Source organism: Oncorhynchus mykiss, chromosome 19 (genome assembly GCF_013265735.2).
Source record: "Oncorhynchus mykiss isolate Arlee chromosome 19, USDA_OmykA_1.1, whole genome shotgun sequence".
Lineage (NCBI taxonomy): Eukaryota > Metazoa > Chordata > Actinopteri > Salmoniformes > Salmonidae > Oncorhynchus > Oncorhynchus mykiss.
Window position 1 is genome coordinate 17,908,169 of NC_048583.1, and position 22,458 is coordinate 17,930,626.

At 43.2% G+C, this 22,458-nt stretch overlaps 1 protein-coding gene across 2 annotated transcripts; it reads right to left on the bottom strand.

Moving 5' to 3' along the window:
- Nucleotides 1–4,754: 4,754 nt before the first annotated feature.
- Nucleotides 4,755–12,540, bottom strand: LOC110497452 (fibrinogen gamma chain). Of its 2 annotated transcripts, none has more exons than XM_021573559.2 (9): nucleotides 12,408–12,533; nucleotides 12,228–12,272; nucleotides 11,569–11,752; nucleotides 10,990–11,074; nucleotides 10,461–10,591; nucleotides 9,715–9,848; nucleotides 9,288–9,472; nucleotides 6,293–6,570; nucleotides 4,755–5,992 (listed from the first exon to the last, which is right to left on the bottom strand). In XM_021573559.2, the coding sequence occupies exons 1-9, from the start codon at nucleotides 12,468–12,470 to the stop codon at nucleotides 5,811–5,813; spliced, it is 1,287 nt and encodes a 428-aa protein (XP_021429234.2). In that variant the 5' UTR covers nucleotides 12,471–12,533; the 3' UTR covers nucleotides 4,755–5,810. The 2 variants fall into 2 exon arrangements, with proteins under 2 accessions (XP_021429234.2, XP_021429233.2); XM_021573558.2 differs by having other exon boundaries at nucleotides 4,760–5,992; nucleotides 12,228–12,275; nucleotides 12,408–12,540.
- Between the last annotated feature and the right edge of the window lie 9,918 nt (nucleotides 12,541–22,458).

Here is a 22,458-nt window from a genome sequence, read left to right on the forward strand (position 1 = left end):
CTCTTTATAAATGAATATCTGCAAAGTTATTTGGATATTTACGAATTATCTTTGAAAGACAGGATCCTGCTGAGTTTTATATTATGTCTTCTGCAGTGTTACTAATAACCATTCAGGCCTTATTTATAGTTTATATAATGATTTTTATTCAAGATAAACAAGCAATGATGACTGTCCTGGCAAAACCGCTATTTTCAAGATTCATTTCAAGCCCTAATCACATGTAAAGCCTAGGCCCGTTCATTTTTTGTGGCTATTCGACAGTTCAAAGTGTCGATTTGGATTTCATCCAGACTTTATGTCCTGAATACGACAACACTGCATTTTGAAAACCTCTGAAAACTACGGCACTGGGACCATGTTTGTCAACTAAAGTACGCTGATTAATATTTAACCACTACCAATTCCAAATTTGGGTTAGGGTTCCCCCATTCAAGATGCACATCTGCATTCTGCAATTTTAAACGAGTATTCCGATCACAATCAAGAACCAAACAAAATCTGTTCACATCTCCTGTAGATTCTAGCCTATTTCTGTTTTTTCCCTGCAGTACAATGCATCTTGGAAAACATGAGTAAGCATATTTACGCAATGAGTATTATCCATTTACTAAACATATTTGACTCAATATGAGTAACTGCCATAGAAATATGGAATGTCCGTCAGGGGACTTCTAATCAACCAACATCAATGCTACTATCCCAAAGTGATGAATTCAAGTTTGCCCTGATCCTACTTTCTATCTACTGGATGGATAAGTGATTGTCAATCGATGACTATTGCAGTAGTGCGTTATGAAATACACTAATTTACTAGTTTTGGCTTTTGGTTGACCCCATAAAAACACCGATAGGAAAATGTAATGTACGTTGGGTAATATTGACATAAAGAGTGGTCACATAGGGGACCTGCACAATGTACAAACAAAGACAAATAATCACTCACACAGAGCATACATACCAGTCAGCAGAAACCCACGCACCAACCCACACAGACACACACGCCCACTCACACATGCAAACGTGCTCACACACAAGGCCTTTCTGAGATCAATATGATTAGACGGCAGAAAGAGAGAGAGAGATCGGGAGAGAGAGAGTATTTTTGGTCATAGTGTCACATCTACCGAATGACATCCAAACATGGATTTGTCCATGTACAGTCTAATAGATCGTGTGACAACGATTACAAATGTTGTTCTCAAAACATGTATGGAGAACATTTGTCTTGATAAGGCCATGCATCAAAGGGACAACAACAGTATGGGTTCTAATTCCTGTACTGTTGGTATTGTAGGAAATAAAGGATTGACTGAGTTGTAGTCATGGCAGATAATATTCAAAGTTTTGGTGACTTTAATATTCACATCCACAGACCCACTCCAAAAGGCTTTCGGAGCCATCATCAGTGGGTTTTGTCCAACATGTCTCCGGACCTACTCACTGACACAGTCATACTCTGGACCTAGTTTTGTCCCGTAGAATAAATATTGTGGATCTTAATGTTTTTCCTCATAATCCTGGACTATCGGAACACCATTCTATTACGTTTGCAATCGCAACAAATAATCTGCTCAGACCCCAACCAAGGATCATCAAAAGCTGTGCTATAAATTCTCGGACAACCCAAAGATTCCTAGATGCCCTTCCAGACTCTCTCCGCCTACCCAAGGACGTCAGAGTACAAAAATCGGTTAACCACCTAACTGAGAAACTAAATTTAACCTTACGTAATACCCTAGATACAGTCACACCCATAAAAACAAAAAAAATTGTCATAAGAAACTAGCTCCCTGGTATAAGGAAAATACCCGAGCACTGAAGCAAGCTTGCAGATAATTGGAGCGGAAATGGCGCTACACCAAACTGGAAGTCTTCCGACTAGCTTGGAAAGACAGTACCGTGCAGTATCGAAGGGCCCTCACTGCTGCTCGATCATCCTTTTTTTCCAACTAATTGAGGAATAAGAACAATCCACAATGTATTTTTGATACTGTCGCAAATCTAACTAAAAAGCAGCATTCCCCATGAGAGGATGGTTTTCACTTCAGCAGTGATAAATTCACTTCTTTGACAAAAAGATCATGATCATTAGAAAGCAAATTACGGACTCCTCTTTAAATCTGCGTATTTCTCCAAAGCTCAGTTGTCACTGCCAGGACCAAGGATTAAGGGAGACACATGTTTTAATACTATATCTCTTGACTCTGATGAAAATAGTCTTGGCCTCTAAACCTTCAATCTGCATACTGGACCCTATTCCAACTAAACTACTGAAAGAGCTGCTTCCTGTGCTTGGTCCTCCTATGTTGAATATAATAAACGGCTCCCTATCCAACGGATGTGTACCAAACTCACTAAAAGTGGCAGTAATAAAGCCTCTCGTGAAAAAGCCGAAACTCGACCCAGAAAATATGAAAACTATTGGCCTATATCGAATCTCCCATTCCTCACTAAATTGTTTGAAAAGCTGTTGTGCAGAAACTCACTGCCTTCCTGAAGACAAACAATGTATACGAAATGCTTCAGTCTGGTTTTAGACCCCATCATAGCACTGAGACTGCCCTCGTGAAGGTGGTAAACTACCTTTTAATGGCGTCAGACCAAGGCTCCTAGACCTCCGTGGTGCTTTTGATACCATCGATCACCACATTCTTTTGGAGAGATTGGAAACCCAAATTGGTCTACACGGAAATGTTCTGACCTGGTTTAGATCTTATCTGTCTGGAAAAGATGTCAGTTTGTCTCTGTAGATGGTTTGTTTTCTGACAAATCAACTGTACATTTCAGTGTTCCTCAAGGTTCCGTTTTAGGACCACTGTTGTTTTCACTATATATTTTACCTCTTGGTGATGTCATTCGGAAACATAATGTTAAGTTTCACTGCTATGTGGACGATACACAGCTGTACATTTCGATGAAACATGGTGAAGCCTCAAAATTGCCCTCCCTGGAAGCCTGTGTTTCAGACACAAGGAAGTGGATGGCGGTAAATGTTTTACTTTTAAACTCGGAAAAAACAGAGATGCTAGTTCTAGGTCCCAAGAAACAAAGAGATCTTCTGTTGGATCTGACAATGAATCTTGACTGTTGTACAGTCATCTCAAATAAAACTGTGAAGGACCTCGGCATTACTCTGGACCCTGATCTCTCTTTTGACGAACATATCAAGAATATTTCAAGGACAGCTTTTTTCCATCTTCGTAACATTGCAAAAATCAGAAACGTTCTGTCCAAAAATGATGCAGAAAAATGAATCTATGCTTTTGTCACACCTAGATTAGACTACTGCAATGCTCTACTTTCCGGGCTACCCGGATAAAGCACTAAATAAACTTCAGTTAGTGCTAAACATGGCTGAATCTTGACTAGAACCCCAAAATGTTATCATATTATTCCAGTGCTAGCCTCTCTACACTGGCTTCCTGTTAAGGCAAGGGCTGATTTAAAGGTTTTACTGCTAACCTACAAAGCATTACAATGGCTTGCTCCTACCTATCTTTCTGATTTGGTCCTGCCGTATATACCTACACGTACGCTACGGTCACAAGACACAGGCCTACTTACTGTCCTTAGAATTTCTAAGCAAACAGCTGGAGGCAGGGCTTTCTCATAAAGAGCTCAATTTTTATGGAATGGTCTGCCTATCCATGTAAGAGACACAGATGCGGTCTCGACCTTTAAGTCTTTATTGAAGTCTCATCTCTTCAGTAGGTCCTATGATTTAGTGTAGTCTGGCCCGGGGGTGTGAAGGTGAACGGAAAGGCACTGGAGCGACAAACCGCCCTTGCTGTCTCTGCCTGGCCGGTTCCTCTCTAACCCTATTCTCTGCCTCTAACCATATTACGGGGGCTGAGTCACCGGCTTACTGGTGCTCTTCCATGCCGTCCCTAGGAGGGGTGCATCACTTGAGTGGGTTGATTCACTGACGTGATCTACCTGTCCAGGTTGGCGCCCCCCTCGGGTTCGTGCCATGGGGGAGATCTTCGTGGGCTATACTCGGCCTTCTCTCAGGGTAGTAGGTTGGTGGTTGAAGATATCCCTCTAGTGGTATGGGGACTGTGCTTTGGCAAAGTGAGTGGGGTTATATCCTGCCTGTTTGGCCCTGTCCGGGCGTATCGTCGGACAGGGCCACAGTGTCTCCCGACCCCTCCTGTCTCAGCCTCCAGTATTTATGCTGCAATAGTTTGTGTCGGGGGGCAGTCTGTTATATCTGGAGTATTTCTCCTTTCTTATCCGGTGTTCTGTTTGAATTGAAGTATGCTCTCTCTAATTCTCTCTCTCTCTCTTTTCTCTCTGAGGACCTGAGCCCTAGGATCATGCCTCAGAACTACCTGGCCTGATGACTCCTTGCTGTCCCCAGTCCACCTGGTCATACTGCTGCTCCAGTTTCAACTGTTCTGCCTGCGGCTATGGAACCCTGACCTGTTCTCTGGACATGCTACCTTGTCCTGGACCTGCTGTTTTGGACTCTCTATCGCACCTGTTGTCTCTAACTCTGAATGATCGGCTATGAAAATCCAACTGACATTTACTCCTGAAGTGCTGACCTGTTGCACCCTCTACAACCACTGAGATTATTATTATCTGACCCTGCTGGTCATCTATGAATGTTTGAGCATCTTGGCCCTGTTCTGTTATAATCTCCACCAGAGATTTAGGCTGGGTTTCTGTACAGCACTTTGTGACATCGGCTGATGTGAAAAGGGCTTCATAAATACATTTGATTGATTGATTGATTAATTGACTAAGTCTTATGTTCAGGTAGGTATTTATTTTGTAATAGAACAGCATATAGGACATTTGAATCGTTTTTAATAGTTACATTCTGTTTCAGAACGTTTTCTCCATGCTGAACATGAACCTGGCTTTGGTGGGCACTTTGGTCTTAGAGGCAGGGAAAAACACACATACCCTCTTTAATACGGTAAATTCCTACTTCACATTCCTACCTAATAGCGTTACTTTCTTTCCCGTTGACATATCCTCTCAGAATTCAACCCAGGCTATTTGAATATTGGTTCAAAGGACTTCCAATAGGTGATTTCCAAGAACTTCCCCCAATGTATCAAAATAGCTTCTGCAAATCGGTATCTGGAATAGTTCAAAATAGTTGAACGAAATGAGTTAGGTCTTCCCAGCACAGTGCCTTCTCTTTGAAAGTCTTTCAATGCCGCTACCAACTTGTATGTCATATAAATGTGGGTATCATTTATCATATTTAGCACAATTACAAGCGTTACCAGGAATGAATATCAGGAAAAGTACAATAAAGAAATGGGCATGGTCTTTTAAATGCAAGACCCTTGTGTAACCGAGGTGATTCAGTGCCTTGGCCTGAGACTTGAAGACTTGCGTTAGCTCCCGGAGCTATTGCCTTTTTTAGCTCAGAGAGCTTACACAGTCTTATGGCCTTCAGACCACCCAGGTTCAAACCCTGTCTTAGATCATGTAGTCGGAGCAGAGGTATCTATATTTAGAATACACCAACCAGATAGACACTAGATAAAGTTTGTTCTAACAGAAGGTGCTAAATAGAACAAGTCAAACAAATCTTCCAAGGTCCAACAACAGCCATTTGATCATAGACAATATTTTAGGCAAGAGGACAAGAAACTACATTGATCGAACCAATAAAACACTAGATACAACAAGACAGAGGGCCATTTTTCCAGACACATTTTAGACCTAAGGTTAGTCCTGAACTACATGTTTGATAGACTCCCCATGAGCTTCCTAGGATTTGGCTTAATCTGTGTCCGGAAAAGTTCTAGCTCAGGCAATATTGCAGTATTTGTTTCAGTAGTGTTTTACAGGCCTCCAAACTGTTTGACCCCTCCGGTCTGCTGTCCGTCCCCCGCCGTGATCCTGTTGGTGGGGATGATCTTCATGGTAGTCTCCTTCATGGAGTACCAGCGGCTGTGCCACGTGGCCCAGATGATGCCATTGTCGTAGCCTGACTCGCCGGCGTCCTTCTCCGTGTACTTCCCACCTAGGGATGGAAAGACGGAAAGGCAGAGGTGTCAATGAAAAGTTTGTTACAAGTAAGAAAATCACAGTGTTTGGACCGACTCATAAATGTGGCCTTCTTGGAAATGTAACAGTAAACATGCCAGAGAACCCCCCCCAAAACTAACATTGGTATAGGCTGGTAGTGATTTGCATACATGTATAACTGTAGTATGGTTCATGTTACTTGGAGAGTAGTATTCTTTCAACGGAAAAAATGCAAGAACGCGCACGTGTCTGTGTGTGAGAGTGTGCACGTGTCTGTGTACGTGCGTGTCCTTACCCTGGTAATATTTCCCGTTGAGGTGGGCGGCGTGGCATCGGTTCATCCACCAACCGGAGCCGTCCTGCATAGCACAGTTACCCTGGAACTTGTCGTTGTCCTTGTCGCTGGTACTAAACTGCATGCCGTTGTGAGACGTGTAGAACTTGTCGCTGGGGTCATCTCCGAAGTCAAAGCCGTCGAACGCATCACCCGCGTCACCGCCAAAGTAGTAGGCGTAGGTCAGGCGGTACATGTCGATTTCCGGCCCCACTTTGAACATGGCGTAGTCGGCATACCTAAAGAAAGAAAATACATTTAATTATTAGCTATTTTTTATGTGTGTGGTTTTATTGAATAAATAAGACAGTGAGAAGAAGACAACAAAGGTAGGAGCGGTGCAGGTCAGAAAGACATTGGGTTGGATTTGAACCCATGCCTACTGTGGTGCATATGCCTGTGTCCATGACACTAAGCACTAGACCACACAGGCGACAAGTATTCATATAAAATGGAAACCCAGCCGCAAGCTGCCCAGTGGTGCGAGCTTGCTAGAAGAGCTAAATGCCTTTTATGCTTGCTTCGAGGCAAGTAACATTGAATCATGTATGAGAGCACCAGCCATTCCGGATGACTGTGTGATCACGCTCTCACTAGCCGATGTGAGAAAGACCTTTAAACAGGTCAACATTCACAAAGCCGCGGGGCCAGATGTATTACCAGGATGTGTACTCAAAGCATGCGCGGACACACTGGCAAGTGTCTTCACTGACATTTTCAACCTCTCCCTGACCGAGTCTGTAATACCTATGTACATGTTTCAAGCAGACCGCCATAGTACCTGTGCCCAAGGAAGTGAAGGTAAACTGCCTAAATGATTACAGCCCCATAGCACTCACATTGGTAGCCATGAAGTGCTTTGAAAGGTTGGTCATGGCTCACATCAACAACATCGTCCCAGAAACCCAAGACCCACTCCAATTCACATACCGCCCCAACATATCCACAGATGACTCAATCTCAATCACACTCCCCACTGCCCTTTCCCACCTGAACAAAAGGAACACCTATGTGAGTATGCTGTTCATTGACTACAGCTCAGCGTTCAACACCATAGTACCCACAAAGTTAATCACTAAGCGAAGGAACCTGGGACTAAACGCCTCCCTCTGCAACTGGATCCTGGACTTTCTGACGGGCCACCCCCAGGTGGTAAGGGTAGGCAACAACACATCTGCCACACTGATCCTCAGCCCTGGGGCCCCTCAGGGGTGCATGCTTAGTCCAATCCTGTACTCCCTGTTCACCCATGACTGCGTGGCCAAATACGACTCCAACACCATCATTAAGTTTGCTGATGACACAACAGTGGTAGGCCTGATAACCGACAATGATGAGACAGCCTATAGGGAGGAGGTCAGAGACCTGGCAGTGTGGTACCAGGACAACAACCTCTCCCTAAATGTGAGCAAGACAAAGGAGCTGATCGTGGACTACAGGAAAAGGCGAGCCGAACAGGCCCCCATTAACATCGACGGGGGCTGTAGTGGAGCGGGTTGAGAGTTTCAAGTATCTTGGTGTCCACATCACCAACAAACTTTCATGGTCCAAACACACCAAGACAGTCGTGAAGAGGGTACGACCTCACCTTTTCCCCCTCAGGAGACTGAAAAGATTTGGCATAGGTCCCCAGATCCTCAAAAAGTTATACAGCTGCACCATCAAGAGCATCCTGACCGTTTGAATCACCGCCTGGTATGGCAACTGCTCGGCGTCTGACCGCAAGGCGCTACAGATGGTAGTGCGTACGGCCCAGTACGTCACTGGGGCCAAGCTTCCTGCCATCCAGGATCTACGTATATAATAGGCGGTGTCAGAGGAAGGCCCAAAAAATTGTCAAAGACTCCAGTCACCCAAGTCATAGACTGTTCTCTCTGCTGCTGCATGGCAAGCGGTACCGGAGCACCAAGTCTAGGACCAAAACAGCTTCTACCCCCAAACCATCAGACTGCTGAACAATTAATCAAATGGCCACCGGACTATTTACATTGACACGGCCACCCCCCCACCACTTTGTTTTTACACTGCTGCTACTTGCTGTTTATTATCTATACATAGTCACTTTACCCCTACCTACATGTACAAGTAACTTGACTAACCTGTACCCCCACACATTGACTCGGTACCCCCTGTATATACCCTCGTTATTGTCCTTTTTATTGTGTTACTTTTCATTTTAATTTGACTATTTTTACTTTAGTTAATTTAGTAAATATTTTCTTAACTCTTTCTTGAACTGCATTGTTGGATATTAAGGGCTTGTAAGTAAGCATTCTACCTTAAGGTCTACCTACACCTGTAGCATGTGACAAATAACATGTGATTCATTTTGATTTGAAGAGTGGAAAAACATGCTATTTTGAAGTTAGTCACCTCACCAAGAAAAGGCTTACTGCTGCGTATTTCCACAATTCCTCATTAAAAAAATGGCACTAAATGGCACTAAATATTTCAGCACTAAATATATTAAAGGGGCGAATCCTAACTTGGCCTTAAGTCAAATTTCAACTTAGTCTCCTATTGACATTATGACTAAGTGAAGATTTGGCTTGCTGAAGTTAAGATTTGACCTTAAATATTTCATTAATTTAGTGGAGAGAATTGCGCTAGTAAATGTGTCATATAGGCAAGACCAATGATGCCAAGCCCCCAATAACTTTGAGGGGGAATTGATATTAGCGAAATACAGTATTTCCAGCATTTTTAAAGCGTGAAACCTAGACACCACAGAATTGGATTGGTAAGCATCCCAGGGGGTCAAGTTGGTTGCAATGATGTCATTGTAACATCCTTTGCAACGGGTTGGAGTGACATCATTGGAACCAGTTTACCTGCTGGGATAAGTCTTTGAGCTGTTCCCACTATATTTTGAACACCATTTTCTATTCAGTTTGATGAATGTAGGCCCTAAGCGTGCACTAGTAGTAGGCTTAGTAGAGCATTTAGTAGTACGTACTTCTTGTTGCCCACCCAGTCGGTGAGCTCGATCCTCAGCACGTATGGGATGGAGGACTGGGTGGAGAGCAGGTGCATCTTCTCGTTGCCCAGCCAGAACTCGGTGGTGTCATCTGGGCTCAGGTAGCCGAAGCCCTCCTTATACTGGATCCAGTCCTTGTTGAAGTCTACGCTGCCATCACGTCTCTGTGGGGATATATGTTGGACGGTGGTTATGATAATAATACAGTATGTGGTTACAACCAGGTTTGGGTCAATACCATTTCACTTTAGTCAATCCGGAAACTGAAATCCCAATTGGAATGTTTACTTCCTGAAATAGAATTGTCCCCAACCCTGGTTCCAACTTCCAATGGCTCAGTGGGTTGGAGCATGGTGGGGTTGGGGGTTTGAATCCTGCATGAGCCAACCATAATGAACACACGTACCCTCTGCAGTACGGTAAAGCCGCGGCCGAAGCTGTCAATCTCACAGTAGACCAGGAACTCCTCCTTAGCCTTCAGTGGCTTCACGTAGTACAGACCGCTGGTTTTGGCACCCTTGTTGGCAATATCCTGGCAATCTAATACGAGAAAAACAACATGTCATGATCATGTTGATATGTGTTAATAACAAAGACTACTGTTCCCAAAAGGCAATGCGCTATGCACAACGGTTTTGTAGTGTTTTGATTCTGCTTTTAGCCTTTTCCAGATGGAAATGAGCTCTGGCTCTATTACCTTGCTGATTGTGTTGCTTATGCTCTTATGAGCTTGTGCATTGCTGATTATTGTCCCTTGTCCCTGGTAAAGATCCACTCTGTGGTATTTTATTAACAGACGTTTTTTGATCATTTAAATTAAAGCTATGCCTATTTACCAATTTTTTTAAAATGCCAATAAATTATAGAAGCAAATTAATTGAACTAATATAAAGTGCATCCATAGAACTGGATTGATACCCCTTGCTTAAAGAATATCACTTATAAATGCCAACAAATGATATTAACAAATTAATTCATTAACCATTGCTAAAGTACATCAGCTCAGCCTCTATTAATTGATGCCTTTGATTCGCTTCTGACTCAACACGCAACAAGGACAAACGACGGGTATGTAGAGTGAATTCTCCAGGAGCAGGGTTGAGCAACGTCTGATGAACTGGGGATCGACCTGCAGAACGCTGTTGATTTTACCTTTCCCTGTGGTGGGTTTGATTTCCACAGTATCCTTGCAGGGATCTTTGCATTTCTGATCCAGCTGAATGGACATCTGTTTGAGGTCTAACATCCTCTTCTTGTTGGATTCCAGGATCCCCTGGAGTTGACTGAGCAAAAGAGGGGAACAGATTGAAAATGTTTCTCAGGTGACGCGGATATTAACTTAGATTGCGGTTTATATTGTAGGTCAGTGGGTGCATGACTTGACTATCAATGTGTTTTAAGTACATAGCATTTGACACCTGTACCCTTAGTCCTGGTATTTCCAGGTAATTCGTCTCCAGCAGGCAAAACTGGTTGAAATGATATGTAATATCAATGACTGGTTTCAACCAGCTTTAGCCGCTGAGAGACATACGAGCATTGGGGTCAATTCCAATTGAATGGCAATCAATTCCAGAAGTCAATTGCTCTCCTAAGGAGAAGTTCCAAGTCCAATTCTAAGTGAATTGAGACCAAATTAGATTCTGATGTAAAAAAAAAGAACAGAAAAAGAAGGACTTACTATATTTGCTCCTCCTGTGAGACGACGGTCTTCTCAAAGCGCAGGACATCATCCAGTATGCTGGCTGACCTTTTATAGTGGACGTCTGTGGAACAATCACAATACCTGCTTCAGTTACAGTAACCTACATGAATTACCAGAGTCTTTAGTTCTTTTACAATTAGCTTAACACCTGGGTGTCTTCAGTAGGGCAAACTGTAGAAAAACATTTTTCAAAGGAAAATATGTGCTCTTATTGGACGAGTTCAGACAGTATCTCCCGGATTCACTCTGTTGCAAAACGTTTTCTCCCTATTGAACACAACCCTGACAAAGGTTATAGACCAACTGTTAGTGAAGTGATGTAAACTGAAACACATAGCCATGAAAAGCGGAGTGTGCCTCATCGATGTACTTCTTGAAAGTTTCGACTTTTCTGCTACTGACGTCCCCACTTCTTAGCACCACATCTAATAGTGTTGATTTTCGTGTTAGCTAGTTTAAGTTACTGTAACTGAAGCAGGTATTATGATTGTTCCAAGATCAACGCGCCCTGGTTTAACACGGTCAAATAGCCCAAGATACAGAAAAGTCAATCACCTCCACCAGACTTCTGATGTTGTGTTGCCGAATCCTTCATGTAGGTGACTTTCTCCGTGGCCCCCGTGGTAAGGTTGGTTATTCTACCCAGGATGTCCTCCATTTCATCAAGGTCCTTGTCCACCGCCGGCTTGTACCTGTTGAGGTAGTCAGCCACGCCACATGTCGTCGGGCAGTACTTGCCCTACAACAGACACGGATGCTTTCATTTTAACACTATGTGAGAGACGTGTCTGTGTCGCAAAGGACACCCTGCCTTTTGACCAGGGCGCGTTGATCTTTGGTCAAAAGTAGAGCCCTTTATACGGAACAGAGTGCCATTTGTGACACATATTCACAACATATTGTTATACTGTGACATTGGATGTGTTGAGCATTGGACATTTTCAATGGATTCAAAGAAACTACAAAATGTTTAATTACGTGTGTTCTTAAAGAAGCACCAACTAAATTGGCTGTAATACCCCAGAAATAACTACATATCATATGCGCGTGGGGACTATAATTTAGCAACAACTCAATCTAAATAACAATGTCAATAAGCATACAGTACAAAGAGGATGAAATAGCAAGATGGAGGATTCCTTCCTGTACACACACACACCACTTAATGAGTGGAGTAGAGTACGTAGGTGCATCCCATCTACAATCATACTTACAAATCCGTCCCTTGGTGTGCAGTCCTCGGAATAGTCTCCCCTCATCTGCTGTGGAACAGAAGCAAAACAGCACAGTCTGTTATCTTAGTAGATGCTACTGTATCTACTGTTTTTGGAGAACACTGTTTATGAGAGAACACACCTTCGTTTGAAACAGGTTCATTGAAATGTGACACTTACTGCAGAGGAGAGGGAGAATAGCAAAAGAACGCCTGCGGCTGTGGGCAAAAGGGAAGGAGCCATGTTGCTAGTCTTTGGTGCACCAGTTGTGGTGTTGTACAGTTGGAGAATGAAGAGCCTCTGGCCCCTGACGGTGTATTTATCTGATCAAGGTCCTCCTTCCTGCAGCAGATAAGGGGTCACAGATAACAGAACCGGGTCATCCAACTCATGTCCTAGTAGATGACTCAATGTTGGGACAACGTTGTGACTCAAATGTCCTACTTCTCATAATTTCCCAGATGTGACTGGGATTGATTGACAGGTGTGGTTCCTTCCACGGCTTTTTTGATCACAGGGAAAGTCGTGGGCAGCAGGCTCGCGTGGTGAACTTTGTTGGGGTCAAAACAACACTGGGTCAATCATGCCATATCATTACCTTGCAAATTCCACTCAAACCAGTATAAAACATATGACAAGATACTGCATTAGATATTATATTAGAGTGCTATCTAAATAAAATTGTCTACAATTAGTGAGCCCCCTTTAAGTTTCTTTTAGGACCGCAATCACTCCCTCAAGTTACAGTCCTCCACCATTTGGCTGTTTCTGTGGCGAGAGTGATACACTATATACACAAAAGTATGAGGACACCCCTTCAAATTAGTGGATCCAGCTATTTCAGACATGCCCGTTGCTGACAGGTGTATAAAATCGAACACACAGCTATGCAATCTCCATAGACAAACATTGGCCGTGGAATGGCTTTACTGAAGAGCTCAGTGACGTTCAACGTGGCACCGTCATGGGATGCCACCTTTCCTTCATCAAACGTCTGCCCTGCTAGAGCTGCCCCGGTCAACTGTAAGCACTGCTATTGTGAAGTGGAAACGTCTAGGAGCAACAACTCGAAGTTGTTGGCCACACAAGCTCACAGAACAGGACCACCGAGTTCTGAAGCGCGTAGTGCGTAAAAATCAATGCCAGGCATTGGCTGGAGTGGTGTAAAGCTCCCCGCCATTGGACACTGGAGCATTGGAAACGCTTTCTCTGGAGTGATGAATCACGCTTCACCATCTGGCAGTCTGACGTACGAATCAGGGTTTGGCGGATGCCAGGAGAACGCTACCTGCCCCAATGCATAGGGCAAACTTTCAAGTTTGGTGGAGGAGGAATAATGGTCTGGGGCTGTTTTTCATACTTCGGGCTAGGCCCCTTACTTCCAGTGAAGGGAAATCTTAATGCTACAGCATACCACAACATTCTAGATGATTCTGTGCTTCCAACTGCATGACAACGCCAGGGTGGACAAAGCATGGTCCATACAGAAGTGGTTTGTCGAGATCGATGTGGAAGAACTTGACTGGCCCCACCGAACACCTTTGGGATGAATTGGAACGCCCGACTGCGAGCCAGGCCTAATCGCCCAAAATCAGTGCCCGACCTCACTAATGCTCTTGTTGCATTAGTTATGCTCCAACATTTAGTGGAAAGTCTCCCCAGAATAGCGGAGGCTGTTTTAACAGCAAAGGGGGGGAACCAACTCCATATTAATGTCAACGATTTTGGAATTAGATGCTCGGCAAGCCAAGCAGGCGCCCACATACTTTTGGTAATTTAGTGTATAAGCTTTGTTTGTAAACAATGCAATTGTAAACAAGGGCTGTATAACCTTAAAACATTGTTAAAACTATCATTTGGATATCATGGATGGCCAGTCCTTTCATCCATAGCTCTGTCTATGAATTTGAATGTGCCTCAGTTAGCTTTTTTTTAATAGTAGTAATTGTACATCTACTTGTAATAAAATGTCCTTAAAGTAACAGTACTTCTGTTTGAGTAGGATATTTCAGTACTCTTTCCACCCCAGGGAATGACCCTTTGTCAGTAGTGGGGCGGGCAAATTGGTCCTACTCCAACCATGGCTGCATTTCTTAGGATAACCACCAGTGGGAGTTGAGCTACCGTGATCTGAGGAACACTGGAGAGGCCATACAATTCAGGTGTAGGGTGAAGTTGCCTATAGACACTGATCTGGGGTTATTTTAGAATTTTCCACACTAATGGTAAAGGTTAGGATTGGGGGAGGCGAAGCAGATCCTAGACCTGTGTCGAGGGGAAACTTCACCCAGGAGCTACAATTTAAGACAACGTTGTCTATACTATAACAGCCTCAGTTAGGGCCTCAGCTCCTTACAGACCGTTACAAAAAGATTCCTACAACCCTTCTTTCTGCAGACATAGAAAAACAGGAAGCGTTACCACAAACATGCTTCTTACCGACGTTGAAAAATAGGAAACGTTTTCACAACCATTCTCAGCTTCTTACAGACAGTGGGAAATAGGAAGTGTTCCCACAATCCTTCTTTTTTTCAGACAGTGAAAAAGAGGAAACGTTCCCACAACCATTAAGAGGCCTGTGAATCACAGCATGACAGAGAAATCTATTTTAACCGGTCAATCTATCCAAATGAGAGTTGTTTAAGCCTATAAAGTGAATCAAACTTAATGAACAAAACACAAATAGTGTTTATGGTACTTCTGAAAAAGGCTTTTATGTTCTGTCGAGACGAAGGCGGCGCTGTCGGTGGTGATGCATGTCAACACAATATTCCCCGCCAATATCTCACTGTCATGAAATGATTGTTTACGAGAGGGCCTTGAATTATAATGTGGGTATTAACTGTTAGATTCGCTTCGGCCTGTTGGGCAAACACGTTTGCATGTGTTGATGTTGCGCAAAAAAACAAAGCAGCTTTTATTTTTTAAAGCTCTTAAAAGCTTTTATTCGTATTCCCGAGACGCTCTCACACCAACAATTAGGCTATTGGGACTTTGTGATTTGAATTGGAGCCTAGCAGAGCACGTAAGGGATAAATAGTTTAGAGAACAGTTGGAATGGAGGCTACTTCCATTGCTGTAGCGCCCCAAAAAGACCTGCCTACGTACATTGCATGCAAATGTCCCCACTCGAAAGTCACAGGGACAATGCAGTATGTTTCAAGTGGGCTTTTTTTTGACGGCAGTGAGTTGTCGTTAAAGCACGCCTACTGGTAAGAGAGCGAAACGATAAGAGGTTACTTTTTTTTCACTGTTAAGGCGAGCTACAGTCAGGACCAAAATGATTGGAACTCCCGATAAAGATGAGCAAAAAAGACTGCATAAAATAAATAACACAAATAGAGCTATATTGCATGCTCAACACTTTTGGAAAAAAAAAATATTATATATTAATACAATTGCTCAGATAAATAGATTTTTTAAACAAGTAACACTTTTCTCTCTCAAAAAGATAGGGGTTAAAATTATTGGCACCCCTGTTTTCAATACCTTGCAATAATGCCTTTTTCTAAAATAGTTAATTGACCACAAAATCAACATTTTGCAAAGGCCATTTCAGTCTCCGGACTTGGACCCCATTGAAAACCTGTGGTTTGAATTGAAAAGGGCAGGTCATCAGTGCAAATGAAGGATATCAAGCATCTGTAAATATTCTGTATGGAGGACTGGTCTAAGATTCCCTGAAACATTTGAGAAAAAGGATCAGTGCCGTTATCCTCGGAAGGTGAGGCATTGCAAGATATTGAAAACAGGAGAGCCAAATTATTTTGACCCCTATCTTTTTGAGAGAAAAAATATGACTTGTTTAACAAAATCTATTTTTCTGAACAATTGTATTGGTTTAACTGAAATGCATTCCAGGTGATTACCTCATGAAGCTGGTTGAGAGAATGCCAAGTGTTTGCAAAGCTGTCATGAAGGCAATGGGAGGCTACTTTGAAGAATCTCAAATAAATATATTTAGATTTGTTTAACCTTTTTTGGGGTTCCTACATGATTCCAAATGTTACTTGTTTAACAAAATCTATTTTTATGAGCAATTGTATTAGTTTAAATGTGAAAGCCTTAATGGTGAAAGAGCCACATCTGTTTGCGATACTACAACAACAAAGAAGTTACTGCTGTCACGACTTCCGCCGAAGTCGGTTCCTCTCCTTGTTCGGGCGGCGCTCGGCGGTCGACATCGCGGTCTACTAGCCATCGCCGATCCACTTTTCATTTAGTTGTCATTTCCCAATTACTGGTCATGTATTTAACCCTCTGTTTCCCCCATGTCTTTGTGTGTGATTGTTTGTTGTTCAGGTCGGTACGTTCCCGGTTGTGTTTTTCCGGGTGCTGTTTTCACCCGTGCTTTGTGGCAACCATTATTGTTTGCACATTGGTATTGTTACTGTGCGCTATTTCTTAAGTAAAGTGCGTTGTTCACTCATCTCTGCTCTCCTGCGCCTGACTTCCATGCAACAGCTACATCGAACTGCAAACAACGAACACTGTGGGGTTTTTCTATCATAGCATGCGGTATAGATTACAAATGTGTTATTTCGTTGTCTTGATGACTTCACTCTTATTCTGCAATGTAGAAAATAGTAAAAATAAAGGAAAACCCTTGAATGAGTAGGTGTGTCCAAACTTTTGACTGCTACTGTAGCTCTGTATATTATTTATTTGATACAGTCTTTTTTGCTAATCTTTATAAAGGGCAGGGGAGAACGACTGCCCCCTCTCATTGAAGCCATGGTAGTTCAAGGCCGACCTCGGTACTGCCGGCAATGTTAGCTGAAAACAGGATCCCCCATTTTAGTGAATGGGAAAAGCCTTCGGGGTCAATCTTCATATAAATAAAGACCATTTTTTCGAAGACAATCATGGTACCAACATTTGTTTCGAATACACCAGATGTATGTCCTTCAACCAATGATTTTTTAAATCGCACACAGAACAAGTTATAATGATCATTTTGTTGCTAATCTCGGCCTGCAGCACAAACTGTTCCGACCTGAGACGGCAGCTTAACCGGCTTCATTTGGCTTCAATGCGCTATTGAGTCTTCACATAGGAAGGAATGGTGTCACGTGATCGACGGCTTTGTCCGGTCATATCTACAGTCATTGTTCAAGGGTGCCAATCATTTGGGACTTTACTGTATTTCAATGTATATACCCTAGACATTGATTCAATTATAATTCCTTTTGAAAATACAAAGACTTGTTTGTTGTGGAAAATTGGTCAAGCATTTAGCCCCCTGGATATATTACAAGAGAATATTCAGTATTTATATTCAGGAATATGCATGCATCTCCTGTCCTGTCTAAAAGAAGAAACATCACTGCAGCCAGTTGTTGACCTAAAGTGTCTTTAAACCGCCTGAGAGTTTTTCCAGACGTACTGACACATCAAGTTTTACTATGAGTCAGGATGTGAAAGCTATGACACGTTTCATTGTCCAAAATCAATAAATCGGTCTGTAATCAATTACATGAACCACCATTGTAAAAACAACAATTCAAAAATGCCGTGACAGTCCTTTTCATTGTGGTCCTCCTGGGAAGAGAGTTGTTCCTAGCTACACACATTGTTAGCCCTGAATCTAACACTGAAGCTACACATTGTGTGTACTGTGTAGCGCCAACACTGCACACATTATTAGCCACGAAGCCTATGAATAAAAACAAGGCTTCCAATGGGCAACTTTGCGCCTAATTGGCTGCGGTATCTGGTATGTTTTCTATTTTTAAGGAACTTCTGGAGGATGGAAACAGATGGCCATTTGTTTCTGGCAATGAGACTATAAACAACATATCAGTGTCCTCATATGTCCCAAGACTTGGAGAGTCTTGGTTCATTTTGAGGCCATGGAAGAGACAATATTTCCTGTTTGTTTAATAAAGTCCTACCCCTGAATATGAACCATCAGGGCGTTCTAGGTTATTGTTTTTTCAGTCGCCCGACACAGATTATCAGCCTTGACCCTAGCCGAAACAGCCTGGATATGATCTCCAGAAGTATGTCATTTAGCAGACACTCTTATCTAAAGTGACTTGCAGTAGTGCCTCCATACATTTTCGTATGGGTGCCCCAGCAGGAACTAAACCCATGACCCTGGCGTGGCAAAAGACCCGCAAAAGGGGGTTTCACTATCACCGTTCGCTACACTGGTGTCAGAAGTGGGATGCTGTCCGTGAGGTCATCGGAGAGTTGTGTTCATGTGGAGGACTTGGTATAATGAAGCGCAGTGTCAAGACCCTTGCCTTAGGTAGGCTTTCGAATCTGGGAGACCAGGGGTTCGAGACCCGCAAGGGACATTGCCCTGTCGCTGATCACGGGCAAAAATAATAATAATCCCAGAACGAGAGTTTGATTGAATTGAGGTCAGAGTTCTGATAGGTTGGGCATGAGATGTGAGGCATTAGCTTCATATAGGCTATTAGGCCAGGAGTTCAATCCCAGCAAAAATGCCCGACACCCCTCTACGCTGTCGTCCAACGGATTTCAAGCATTCGGGGGCGGTTGAGAAATCTGAAGAATTGGGATCTCTGACTGGGCAGTAGTGGTACACTGCTCTGGGCAGTGCCATCTGAATGCATTCAATAGGTGCATACAAATAGGTGCATACAAATAGGTTCATACAAATAGGCGCATAAAAATAGGCGCATACAAATAGGCGCATACAAATAGGCGCATACAAATAGGTGCATACAAATAGGTCTATACATTTTCACCCAGGCAATGCTCCGGTATTTTCTTATTTCCACCAGGGTCTTCATTGATGGATCTATATATAATATGCTGTAAATGAACCGTAACTGACACTCATAATAGCCTACTGTCTTGTATTGGACACCCATGCATCACCATGCACACCACCATAAACACAATGCTAGTTGTATCTTATTTACTGGTAGCTAGGCTATATTTCTGGCAAGGGTGTCCAACATCTTCTTTCAGTTCTTTTTTTGCTTTCCACGCCAAAGCAAACAGTTGGAGGAGTCATAACGATACCTAGTGGCTCATGAAGCTACATCTGTAGCCCCCGCTGTTGACATTGGTGAGAAAGAAAGAAAAAAAATCACACCTTGGCTACCTCTCCGTAACCCACTTTTACTTTGGGAAACAACATACGAAACCCAGGCACCCAGACAGATAAGGCCTTGCTGACCTGGGAGTGAACTGTCGGGCCCGTCAAACCTAAAAAACGGTGAACTCTCCACGAACTTTCGCTGAACTCCCCTCTTCCTCCTCCTTGAGACTGGAGAGAGACGCCAGATGGAAATTGTTTCTTAATGCTCCCGGACTCTCGCAAGTGCCAGGAAGAAATACTTGGGACCAACTGATAAGATAGGGCTTGGATGCTCTGTCCTATGTTGGTGTCTGTTGAGAGGAATTTGTGTTGGAGAGTTTTCAATCACGTATGCATTTACTATGAGAAAACAGAACACCTCTTCTTGTTTACCAGTTAGCTACACTGAGGTAACTGCATGGACATTTGAACCTGCAATCTGCCTTTTTCCAGTTCTGTATCTAGTCTGCTGCACCCACTGGTGTTTATAAAACGTGGATGACTATCAGTGCCGCTGTATTAAAGCCACCGCTCTGCCAATTTGGTGGTATGCCTTCACATAATTCTTGGGGGGGGGGGGGGGGGGGGGAAGCTATAAAAATTAATTTATTAACGTCTACATTTGTTTTTTGCGAATTGTATTCTATTACAGATACCTTAATAAATACTTTAAAATTAGATTATATAAGCTAAAAATCTAAATTGAACATATAAAAACACATCCCTTGAAGTATATATTTTTTAGAGAGTACTAATGCTGCTGTCCTCACTACGACTAAGAAATACTAAAATACATGTAATTTTGTCCTGTCGAATTCCCTTAATTCCTATGGGGGACTGCTCCTTCTGGGAATACCAATATGGCGGCCGACGGCATATAATATATACCCCCATTAATACAGTTGTTGTTCAAAAATAAGTAGGCCTATGTTTCATTTGCAAATCACAAAATGTCATGCAAAATCTATGTAAACGGCATTATTTAATGTAAACTTCAAGATTTATGAATCACTCCAACCACGTTTCCATCTAGAGTTTTTATGCAAGTAAAGTCACATGACAGCTGTGATGGAAACAGGAAGTTTCAGTACAATTGTATATATGCTGACAGTATTTGTTTGTTCGACATGGTGGGATCTTTTTGTGATGGTAAAATTAATTATGCAAGAAATGGTGGTGGAAACTCCTTTATGCACAAATATTGATATAATAACCAACATATCGAAGTCAACTTGGAGTCACATGATGACATGCTGTGTGGTCCTCCCACTACGACTCGGGAAAACATGTAGTTTATTAGTTTACAGATGAAATCAATTATGATAAACGTCACAGGGTTGTGAACGTGCACGGTGTTGCTCCTTTCCAATAAATGTTGAGGGTCTTATTCTGGTGACATGATGCTTGACTGCCGTTTTGTAAATACAAATATTATTGCTCTTATCCATAATAATCTCATCATGTAGGCTATTGTAGACGCACAGTATCTGCAAGCTTTTGGCTAGACCAGACTAGGCACATTTGCAATTTTTGTTGTTGTTGTTGTTGAATGTTACCCCCTTTTTCTCCCCAATTTCGTGGTATCCAATTGTTAGTACCTACTATCTTGTCTCATTGCTACAGCTCTCGTACGGGCTCGGGAGAGACGAAGGTCGAAAGTCATGCGTCCTCCGTTACACAACCCAACCAAGCTGCACTGCTTCTTAACACAGCGCGCATCCAACCCGGAAGCCAGCCGCACCAATATGTCTGAGGAAACACCGTGCACCTGGCAACCTTGGTTAGCGTGCACTGCGCCCGGCCCGCCACAGTAGTCGCTGGTGTGCGGTGAGACAAGGATATCCCTACCGGCCAAACCCTCCCTAACCCGGACGACGCTAGGCCAATTGTGCGTCGCCCGGTTGCGGCCGGTTGCGACAGAGCCTGGGCGCGAACCCAGAGTCTGGTGGCACAGCTGGCCCTGCAGTGCAGCACCCTTAACCACTGTGCCACCCGGGAGGCCCACATTTGCTATTTTATCTGCTATTGTCACGTGTACTCCCTCTCCGCACATCGTTCCTATGCAGTGAACGTTCGCTAATGTGACTAGAATGACTTTGTAAGTAACGGCAAACTTTCCAAGACATAGACATGTCTTACATAAGCAGAAAGCTTAAATTCATGTTAATCTAACTGCACTGTCCAATTTAAAGCATGTTATTACAGTGAAAAAATACCATGCTTCTGTTTGAGGAGAGTGAACAACATACAATTTATGGCAACTGGTGTGATACATTCACCTCTGAATTTAAAGAATGTACTTACATTCAGCAATCATGCTCTGATTTGTCATCCTGAGGCTCACAGAGATAAAATATAGCATAGTTTTGTTAGATAAAATACATTTGAACCCCTGCCGTCTCTGCACACACACACTGCTGCCATCTGGTGTCCAAAATCTAAATTGCGCCTAAACTCCTATATGATACTACGGCCTTTCTCTTGCATTTCGAAGATGGATTTTTTTTCTTTCTGCAGAGTTAAGACGATGGGACAGGTTGACCTCAACCACAAACTAACAGGACGGGTCCGGATGGATGAGGATGGGGGCTGTAGTGAACTGATGCTTCAGGTCCACAAAGGCTCTGTCAACCGCTGGGGACCATGTGAACGGTACTTTGGGAGAGGTGAGTGCCGAGAGGGGGGCTGCCAGGGTGCTGTAGCCTCAAATGAAATAGCCGGTAGAAATTGGCAAACCCCAGGAAATGTTGTAGCTGCACTCTGGAAGTAGGCTGGGGCCAATCCACTACCGCTTTCACCTTTTCCGGGTCCATCTGGACATTTCCTTCAGCGATGACATATCCCAGAAAGGAGAGGGTGGAAAGGTGGAACTGGCATTTCTCCGCTTTCACAAATATCTGATTCTCCAGGAGGCGCTGAAGGACTTGTCGAACATGGAGGACGTATTCTTGGGCAGAACGGGGAAAAAAACAGGACGTCATCGAGATAGACGAACACAAAACGATTTAACATGTCTCAAAGCACATTGTTTACCAGGGCCTGGAAGGGAGCGTTGGTGAGTCCAAACGGCATGACCAGGTACTCATAATGTCCACTGGCAGTCTTGAAGGCTATCTTCCACTCATCCACTTTGCGTATCCGAACCAGGTGGTAGGCATTCTGAAGGTCCAGCTT